We start from the raw sequence: 11039 nt of genomic DNA, 5'->3' as shown, positions 1-11039 counted from the left end.
TTATTTCATCTATAAATCTCATACACTTAGCATAAACCGCTTAACAAACTAGCATAAAAATAGATCACGTATTTTTAGAGTCTCATCAACAAATCTAATTGCTATTACCATTATCATGGTAAACAATGAGTAATTGATGATAGTTAACCATTCGGGGATCGGTCCTCGAATCAAGTTTTGATTCAGGCTTATTGACCCTTAGGTTTTGATATACTGGCCCTTAGGCTCTTACGTATTGGCCTGCAGGCTCTTTAGGCTGGCTCTTAGGCTCTTAGGCATTAGCCCTTAGGCGCTTTTTAGATTGGGTCGATGCGACCTCTGATATGGCTATAGTTTTTCCCCATTTCGATTGAAGTTTTGATTATGCCTTGTCATGTTTTGTGTTCGTCTGATTCTTCGACAGCTCAAATAAGATCCTCGATTACGAATCGATATGCAACAATAATCGATTACCTCAGGAGGTTCTTTTAAAGGTTGATTTTTTGAAGCCTTTTGCTGAATGCTGATTGTCTCGAAACCTTGTCATTGTTTATAGATGATATGATCGAAGCTCTTTTGCTCATGCCAGGGGTAGCCTGATTAATCGGTTCTTTTAGAATTGTTTTTGAAGTATTTGGAGGCCTTTAGTTCTATGGCAACAGTCGGAAATCTCCGAGCCGCGTTAATTTGGCCAGAGCTTTTTGATGCAACCATAGTCGATAGTCCCTGGGTGAGATGACCTCGACGTCTATATCGAGTATATGCCTTCTTAGGGGTCTTACAAGTTTGATATATAGCCTTGGCCTTAATATCGGGGTTGTGCCTTTTTAAGGTCTAACGAGTTTTGGCATGCCTTGTTGAGGTCTTATAGATTTGGTATTGCCTCATTGAGGGCTTACGATCTCGAAGTTTCATGATCGAGGCCTTGCGAATTTGAGTTTTTGATGGCTCGATGAGCTAACTATTGATGACAGTCCCCGAGTGTTCGAACAATTTTTGGCCCTTGAGCCATTTTGCGTGAAAGTATTGAATTTCTTTGAGTGTTTTGATAAGCAAAAGAGGCTTCCTCCATTATTTGATGTATGCGTACCTGTTTTTTGCCTTCGGAAGCCCAATTATTCTACATGGACACGGTTCATTCGACCGTTTGGCCCAATACATCATTCTCCTATCGGGATCCTCCTAGGCGTAGTTTGAGTTCTTTAAAAAGGCGACCTCCCACGGTGATTCCCCTCAGTATTTGAGGTTGATTGAAGAGAAGCCTTGAATTCTTGACGAGTTCTCCTTAGGTAGCATATGGATGTTGCCTCGTTAAAAACCTCACCGGCAAAACCCATTTGTCATAAAATTCAGTCTAAGGGAAAAAGAGCGCAACACATGCTTTAAAACCTAAGGTCTTCAAGATGAGGGGTGCTTCAATTCTTCTTAATTGAACACCTGCAATAAGTTAGTACATAAAATAAATGAAAAGGTAGAGGGTTTTACCTTAATGATGGCACTCGAGCTTTTTGATAAATTCCAATTGTTTGTTCCGGGGATGTGGCATGGTCCTTTATTCGCTCATTTAGATATAGTCGAGAATATAGGTTGTGGTTAGTTGGAGCTGCTTTTTTACTCGCCTTTTGGCCTCTTTGATGTAGAGGGTGTTGATGTTGGTGCCATGTCGTGCATCGCGAACATCTCTCTTGCTGCATGCTACTCCTCGTATATTGTTTTGACTCTATCCTTGGTTGGGAATTTCATCGCTTGATGGAGGATCGAGGGTACTGCCCTTATACTGTGTATCCACGGCCTTCCAAGTAAGGCATTGTATCTCATGTCACCTTCGATTACATGAAACTTGGTATCTTGGATTTTACCGGTTACGCTGACCGGGAGGATGATTTCTCCTTTTGTTGTCTCGCTTGCCATGTTGAATCCATTGAGGACTCGAGAAGCGGCTACGATCTAGTTGAGCAGTCCAAGTTGCTCCATCACCCTCAACCTGATTATGTTGGCCGAGCTACCTGGATCCACGAGCACACGTATTATCTGATTTTTATTTAAAAGGAAAGAAATTACTAGTGCGTCATTATGAGGCTGAGACAAGGTCTCGATGTCTTCTTTGCCGAATGTGAGAGAATCTTCTGGTATGTGACTCCAAGTTCGCCTTTCCCTGGTGATGGATGTTTTTGTCCGTTTGAAAATGGGTTCCCGTGTGGGGTCGACCCCTCCAACGATCATGTGGATGACGTGTTTTGACTCTTCTGGTTTGTTTTTTCTATTCGCCCTTCATTCCCAAAATTGGTTTTTTGCTTGGTCGCTAAGGAATTCTCGAAGGTGCCCTTAGCTGATCAATCGGTCTACCTCTTCTCGAAGTTATCTACAATCATCGGTCCTATGATCGTGAGTGCCATGATATTTGCACATCAAGTTAGGGTTCCTCTATGAAGGGTCTGATAGTATGGGTTTTTCCCACCTGGTATCTTTGATTTTACCTATGGCCGATACGATATCCGAGACATCGACGTTGAAGTTGTATTCAGATAACTAGGGCAGCTCTACCGGCCCAATATGTCTATCAAAATCGGCTTTATTCATGAGTCCCCAGGAACTGGGACCTCGATCGTTCTTCAATCACCTCGAGGTATATTATGCCTTGGTGCATTTCTTCGATCTTCTACATACGGCTGGTATCTTTCCTTGTTTGACCTTGACTCCCTTTATGTAAACTGGTTTTCCTTTGCTAAGAGCCTGCTAGGATACACTGAGCCCGAATGGGCTCCCAATTGGTCATTTTCGACCCTGATCTTCGATTGATACCTGTTGTGCACGTCCGCCCAGGTCGCGGCAGGATATTCGATCAAATTTTGTTTTAGCTTCTTTGAGGCTGCCGAGATTCGCTCGTTCAAGCCTTGAGTGAAGGCTTGTACTGCCCAATCATCGGAGACTGGTGGTAATTCCATTCGCTCCATCTGAAAGCGAGATACGAACTCCTTTAGCATCTCGTTCTCTCTCTATTTGATTTTGAATACACCAAACTTCCTGGTGGCGACTTTGATGGCACCAGCGTGCACCTTCACAAAGGAATCTGCCAACATGGCAAATGAATCCATCGAGGGGTAGGTTGTGATACCACATCATGGCCCCCATTCGATAGCGTTTCTCCCAATTTTTTCAGCAAGACGGATTCGATCTCGTCATCTTTTAAGTCATTCCCCTTTACAATGCAAGTATAAGCGGTAATATGCTCGTTGGGGTCTGTGGTCCCATTATATTTCAAGATATTGGGCATTCTAAATTTCTTTGGGATGGGCTTTAGAGCCGCAGTCGATGGGAATGGTCTCTGCACGAACTTCTTTGAATCTACACCCTTTAGGATCGGGGGTGCGCTTGGGATTTGGTCGACCCTCGAGTTATAAGTCTCCACCTTTTTGTCGTTAGCCTCTATCTTCTTTTCTCCTGATTCAATCTTTTTAGCGAGGTCCTCAAGCATTTTCATGATAATGGGGTCCCTTGCCGACCCGTTGTTACTCGATATCTCCGGTGCCTGCTCGACTCGAAGAGCCGTTTTCGGTGTTGCCATGCTTGGAGTTTTTTGTTGATTTTGCAGCTAAGAAATAGCCGCTTGTTGTTCTTGCGGCATTTCAAAAATGACTTAGAGGCTGACTCCTCCTTCTTCCATACCTCGTGCTTCTTGGCCTCCATCCTAGGCTTCCCCGTGTCTGTTTCTTACGGGGTCTGCGCTTGTTTCCGTATTTAGGACGTTGTGGGAGCTGGTGTCAGCTGGCTCCACGTTTGGTACTCCCTCAGGGTTTACAGGTGGTACACTCAGCCCTACGCCGCTATTTTATCCAAGTTCTTCACTGCCGTGAAGAGGTGCATTTTATAGACATGATTAAGCCTGAAATCAAAGATCTTTGACAAGAAAAAGTGTGAAGAGTAACGCGTGTTATAAGAAAACTAGCACCAAAACAATCACTATTATTTTTAGCCCCACGGTAGGCGTCAAACTGTTTACCTTGAAAATGGTACTTACAATTATATTTGATTTGTGATTCTAAAAATATGTGATTTATCTCAATACTAGTTGTTAGGCAGTAGATGCAAAGCATAAATGAAGAAAATAAGAAATGAAAACCAATAGGGTTATAATGCTGGGCCTCGAGCTGGCTGAAGCGGGGTCTCGGGGTCTAGACGGGCTAATAGCGATGAGCTATTGGTGAAGAATCAATGATAACGAGGGCCTCAAAGATGGCCTTTTTGCGGTTAATAATGAGCAATAAATGAAGAACAATAAATGGACAATGAATGAACAATGAAAGAATAAGCAATAAATATGAAGAACAACGGTTTAAGGAGAGAGCAGAGAATATTGTATTGTATTCAATATGTTGTGTACTAAATCTCATTCCCCTTACAAGATGACAAAGGTCCCCTTTATATAGGAGAGGGAATCCCAACATAGTACATATCTAATAATAATGAGGGAATGCTATTGGTACAGCTATATAATGACTTAGTACATATTAGTACTATCCTTTATACACCTAGTCAGCTCTAACCACGTGTATTTGGGAATTTTCCATGACAATCATCGATTGTACTGCTCCGAGGTTGACCACAATGAGCCTTCGATGTGCTTCCTTGAGGGACGCACCTTCGGGGTAGCACCTTGTACCCCGCTTCGAGCTTCTTCGAGGTTAGGCGTTGAGCGACATAGTAGCCCCAGAATCAAACTCTCCAATTTTGGCCGTATACACAGATATTACCATCCTTTGTTAGTCGTGTGCAACCATTTTGTAGAGCTTTCCGAGGTCATGGGGCTCGTACCGGGTTCGGAGAATATTGTTTTATTGGGCCCCGTGGTGAGCACTCTGTTCGGGCTTTAGTATGAGAAATTTTTAGCTTCGATTCCGATCCCATGTAGTCATGTCTTTACTTAATTTCCCCCACTGGAAAATCGGGGTACTCCGTAGCCTCGAGTTTACCTGTATACAGTTACGTTGCTAAAACTAGATATATTATACACCATCATGTAAAAAAATATATTTATCCACATCTAATGTTTACATAAAATTAAATAATTTAATCTTAAACAGTTAAAAAATGAACACATATGGCTCGGGTGTAAATAAATTTTTCCCTCACTGACCATTGGAGTTGGTACACTTTTTTAGCGGCAAACTTCTTGGGAGGTTTGACCATGACTTGTAAGGTCATAGTACTGTTTTAATAGTGAAACTTTAGATATAATAAATGGTTGGATGACTGTCTATACATTTTGACTATGTTTAAAGCCTGGTTAACCAAGTTTTTTTTGAGGTAAAAGTATTTTTTTTCCTAAAATTAAGGTGTTTGGCCAAGCTTTTGAAATGAAAAAAAAGTGTTTTTGAGGAGAAATAGAAGTAGTTCTGGAGAAGCAAAAAAAATAGCTTATCTCCAAAAACACTTTTTTGAAAAGCACTTTGGAGAAAAAGACACTTAGAAGCAGTTTTTTAAAGCTTGGTCAAACACTAATTGCTGCTCAGTAGTGCTTTTCAAATTAATTAGTCAAACACAAACTGCTTCTGACCAAAAGTACTTTTAAGAAAAAACACTTCTCAAAATAAGCTGATTTATAGCTCGGCCACGGACTATTACAGTACCTCATGCCATTTGGTTACTGTTATTTATCTGTGTTATTATTATTATTGTTGATCAGATACGTTTCAAATATAATGACAATGACGAAAAGTTACTCTTTTTTTTTAACTTATATTGGACGAGCTGACATATATTACTCTATTAAAGGTTGATTTTTATTTTAAGAACCAGCTTTGTCTAGTGAACTGCATTTGCCTATCTATTATAAGAATCAAATTTTACAAAAATAAAAATAAAAATAAATCTATTTTCGTATAGGTTAAACACCATGAATTTCTTACGAAGGAGGAGAATGAAAAAATAACAGAAAATAAAACTGCTCATATGGTGGACAACCTTATAAGCGTACCATCAAACGGAAATATGTATAAGATGGTTGGATGCCTCCCCCTAAAGGATTAAAAAAAATGGTTTGTTTTGATCGAAAACTTCTTTTTTATTTCAAAAAGTTCAGTGACTAAGGAATTACGGAATTTCGTTTTTCAAAATTCTTTTAGAAATGGTTCCTCTCTTTATGCTGTGGGGAAGGAACATGACATGCACAAAACTCCATGCATAGAAATATGAACCTTTGCATTTAATTGAGAATCTAAAGAGGAAATGTTTTATATTCTCAAGGTTAGAAGAGAATCGAACATAGAACAAAGTACTCATTCCAACTTGTAAATCTTAAAGGAAGCATCCCACCCCTATTAACATCATTCTAACTTGTAAAATTCTTTCTCCAACTTGTAAATCTTAAATGACTATATTCTCAATGTTTAGTCCAATCTCAAGTATCTGATATAATTTCTTTCTAAATTGAACACTAGTTGTTTATGTTTGCAAGGATAAAAATATTTCATTAATTATCCAGTACTAGCTAAACTTCATTCTTATCACATGAATGAATACTTGTGTGGATATAAGGACAGAGGGTCCTAACTGACACGTAAACATTCCCGTGGGTTACGACCTTTTAGCCAACTCAGAGCGGGCGATGCCGTCCTTTGCTCCCTTGTATGCGGCTTCCGAAAACACGGCAACTACATGCAATGAGCGATGCAGAGTTATCGTTGAGTATATCTGGCATGGATCTACGAGTAAGTGCTTTTTAATGTTAGGATTTGTTTCGCATGTGTAATTTGCTCATATTGACTCCTTTCTTTTTCATGTCAGACTCTTATCATGGAGATCGAGCGTGACCGGCAGAAGGAGCAGAGGACGACCGTCTTTAAGAAGGTGGCCTCCAAGTACAAGGAGTACCGTACTAAACACAGAACGCTGGCTGACGTCTTTACCCAGGACGGTGAATTTCAATTGCTTCGTGACGAGCTTAAACAGAAAGATGATGAGTTGACAAAGAAAGATGAGGAGCTAAGGGAGAGGGAAGATGAGCTAATGAGAGCCATCGCTAGGTGCAGTGAGCTTGAGGCAGCTCTAAAGGCCAAGGAGGAAGAGCTCGAGGTGAGTAAGGGGGTGATGGCTGAGAATGCTGACCTTCAAATGCAGGTGGCATCCTTAACGATCGAACTCGAGCAGAAGGAGGTGAGGGCTGTCGATCTAAGGGGCGAGCTGAGTGCCAAGGTCGACGAACTGAGTCATGCCGAGAAAGGCAGAAGGTCGCTATGGCCGAAGCGACTGCCTTAGAAGCTGCCCTCCGCATTTGTAGGTCCGAACGGGATAATGAGGTGGAGACATCGGCGCTTAAGGTGGCGAGGTTAGAGGAACGAATCCAGGGTTTGGAGGCGGAGCTGTCTGGATTGAATGAGCAGGTCGTTGTCTTGAAGGCCAAGGAGGTACGACGGCAGTCACAGCCGTATACGTCTCATACTTCTGTTGATCCTGGTATACCGCGGGAGTTATATGAGATGTGGGTTCACGCCGAAGCTCAACTCGACGTATATAAGTCTTTTAAAGCCGTCGGGAAAGTCTCCGAGGCAGAACTTGAGGGCGTCCGTGTTAAGGTGCGTGAGGCCCGTGAAGCTTGTGGCTATGCCCCTAGTACGCCTAGTGGGAATGAGGATGACGACGATGCGGATAGGTTCACCTTTGATCCTTGATATGATGATGAGTACGCTGATGGGGATGATGTGGTGTGAAGCTATTGTACTTAGTTTTTGTTTTGCTTTGCTGTTTTTGTAAGGGTGTTTTTGGACCCTTTGTAAAAAATATTGTAATTTGTTAGTTGAAATGGAACAGTCCTATGTATTTCTTAATTTCCTTTCCATTTTCTTTTTGTCATATGGGGGAGTTCTGATCCTTTGATGTGATTGATGTTTGACGTGGTCGATCATTGAAAAACTCGAACGAGGTCGAATATCGTATAGTTTGATCGAGCTTGAATCGATAATTTGAGTGAGGTCGAATGTTGAAAAATTCGAGCGAGATCGAATGAAAAATAATTTGAGCGATACAAATGACGAATAATTCGAGCAAGTCGAATGTAAAGTGATTTGAGCGAGGTCGAATATAAAGTAATTCGAGCAAGTCAAATGTTAAATAATTCGAGCGAGGTCGAATGTCAAAAAATTCGAGCGAGGTCGAATGTCGAAAAATTCGAGCGAGGTCGAATGTAAAGTAATCTGAGCAAGTTGAATGTTAAATAATTCGAGTGAAGTAGAATGTAAAGTAATTCGAGCAAGTCAAATGTTAAATAATTCGAGCGAGGTCGAATGTCAAAAAATTTAAGCGAGGTCGAATGTAAAGTAATTCGAGCAAGTCGAATGTTAAATAATTCGAGCGAGGTCGAATGTCGAAAAATTCGAGCGAGGTCGAATGTCAAAAAATTCGAGCAAGGTCGAATATAAAGTAAGTCGAATGTTAATAATTTGAGCAAGGTCGAATGTCGAAAAATTCGAGCGAGGTCAAATGTAAAGTAATCCGAGCAAGTCGAATGTTAAATAATTCGAGCGAGGTCGAATGTAAAAAAATTCTAGCAAGTCGAATGTTAAATAATTCGAGCGAGGTCGAATGTCAAAAATTTCGAGCGAGGTCGAATGTAAGGTGTAAAAAGACTTAGTGGAGAGTAAAGATGCTGCTTCATTTCATTCATTGGAGAATATTACATGTTTTTGTTTGCTTCATACATATATTGGAGAAGTTCATGTATACATGTCGCCTCATTAAAAACCTCCCCGAGAAAATTCAATTGGGACAAAACCCGGGCGAGGGAAAAAGTGTACGACTTGAGGGGCGTCTGTTTTTCAGAAGTTGAAGTATTTGAGGTGGGCGATCTTCCAAGTTGAAGTATTTGAGGTGGTCTGTCCCAATTGGTTCCTAGTTTGCCTTCTCTTGAATCTTTGCTCGTCTGTGTTTTGTCCTTGATAACAAATTCTCCGACTTTGAGTGGTCATACTTTCGCTTTTTTGTTGTAGTACCATTCTATTTGTTGTTTTTAGGCTACCATTCTTACGTAAGCCATGTCTCTTCGCTCCTCTACTTCATCGAGGTCTTGTTTCCTGTTCTCGTCATTGCTTGGTCCGCTTTCATTGGAGTATCTCAAACTGGGTTTCCCGGCCTCGACCAGTATCATGGTGTCAGTCTCATAGACTAGTGAATATGGCGTTTCTCCAGTGCTTGTCTTTGGCGTGGTACGGTATGCCAACAGTACTTCTGGTAGTAATTCCGATCATAGTCCATTGGCGTCCTCAAGCTTTTTATTCAAGATATTCAGTATCGTTTTATTGGAAGATACTTACGCTTGATGGGCTACCATTCTTACACTTGATGTGCCATTTTTCGAAGAATTCGGCAGTCTTTTTTTTGGTGAATTGGGGTCTGTTGTCACAGCTGATTTTTTGGGGATGCCGAAGCAGCATATGATGTTTCTCCATATGAATGTGATAACTTCCTGTTTGCATATTTGGGCGAGCACACCTCCTTATACTCACTTGGAAAAATAGTTAGTTAAAACCAAAAGAAATCGTATATCACCTCGCTATACTGGGAGGGGTCCGACAATGTCCATTCCCCATTTGATGAATGGTCGTGGCGATGTAATTGAGTGGAGGTGTTCGTTTGCTTGGTGTATCATAGGAGCGTATTTCTGGCATTGCTCGCATTTTTTGGCGTAGTTAGCTGCTTCTTTCTTCATTGTGGGCCAATAATACCCTACTCGAATGAGGCACCTAACGAGGGCTCAATTGCCGATATGGGCGCTGTAGTGGTCTTTGTGTACCTCCTCAAGGACCCGTCTCGTTTGGTTTGGACCTAGGCACTTTGCCAAGGTACCTTCAAATGTTCTTTTGTATAGGTCGTGGTTTATGATGTTGTACCTAGCCGCCTGCATTCGAAGATTTTTGGCTTCCTTTTTGTCCGATGAGAGCGTTCCCTCCTGCAAATATGTTATAATACGGTTGTGCCAATCCAAGTTAAATTTACAGAGTGTAACTCAATTTGGACTATTGACGAGTGGAGGAGGGTGACCACGTTTTCTTTTGTAATGTTCTTGGTGGCTGCTGCTAACTTGGAAAGGCCATCCGTTTCGATGTTTTGTGCTCGAGGTATCTGCTCGAGTCGACATTCATCGAATTCAGGTAGCAGTTTATGGATCTGTGCCTGGTACTTTTGTTGCCTCTACTCTTTGATATGGAAAGTCCCTATGACTTGGTTGACAACGAGTTGTGAGTTGCATCTGAGGACGACTCATCGTGCCCCATATTTGAGAGCTAGCTTAAGTCCTACAATTACGGCCTCATACTCGGCCTCATTATTAGTAATATCGTGGCACCGTGTGGATTGGCATATAATTTTTCCTGTTGGGACCTCGAGTACGAGTCCTAGTCCATATTCTGACATGTTTGATGCGCCATCGGTGTATAGGACCCATAGGGCGAGTAGCCCAGGGAGGTGCGAGAAGTTTCCTGCTCGACCTCAGGCATGTTCTTGGCGCTGAAATCGGCGACAAAGGCGGCAAGCACCTGCGATTTTATTGTTGTTCGCGGCTGATATGTTATATCGTGCTCACTTAATTCTATGGCCCACTTGACCAATCTCCCCGACAGCTCGGGTTTATGTAGGATGCTTCACAGGGGGAAGGTCGTCACCGCCGATATGGAGTGGCATTGAAAATAAAGTCTAAGCTTTCGTGAAGCTATAACCAATGCTAAGGCCAATTTTCGAGGTGGGGGTACCTTGTTTCGGCGTCGATGAGGGTTTTGCTAATATAATAGATTGAAGATTGCGTACCTTTATTTTCTCAAACCAACATCAGGAGGTGTTCGTCGGGTTTTGCTTTGGTGAGTAGTGGGGAAGAGGACAAGTATGCTTTTAGTTCTCTTAGGGCATCGATGCATTCTGAATTGCATTGGAGCCTCTTGTCCTTTTTGAGCACATTGAAGAATTTGTGGCACTTGTCAAAGGATCGTGAGATGAACCTTGACAGGGTGGCTATACAGCCTGTTAGCTTTTAAACCTGTTTCTTGCTGGTTAATGTTTTAGGTATTCCCTCAATG

The 11039-nt window shown here is 41.8% G+C and overlaps 1 protein-coding gene across 1 annotated transcript; it reads left to right on the top strand.

Annotated features, from left to right (window-relative positions):
* The first annotated feature begins 6391 nt into the window (after positions 1 to 6391).
* On the top strand, positions 6392 to 7779 carry LOC142174823 (uncharacterized). The gene is made up of 2 exons (XM_075241134.1): positions 6392 to 6686; positions 6763 to 7779. Exons 1-2 carry the CDS (start codon positions 6606 to 6608, stop codon positions 7231 to 7233), a joined length of 552 nt encoding a protein of 183 aa, XP_075097235.1. The 5' UTR covers positions 6392 to 6605; the 3' UTR covers positions 7234 to 7779.
* Positions 7780 to 11039: the final 3260 nt, after the last annotated feature.

The sequence above is a fragment of the Nicotiana tabacum genome, chromosome 20, assembly GCF_000715075.1.
Source record: "Nicotiana tabacum cultivar K326 chromosome 20, ASM71507v2, whole genome shotgun sequence".
Lineage (NCBI taxonomy): Eukaryota > Viridiplantae > Streptophyta > Magnoliopsida > Solanales > Solanaceae > Nicotiana > Nicotiana tabacum.
This window is presented reverse-complemented; position numbering and strand designations above follow the sequence as displayed.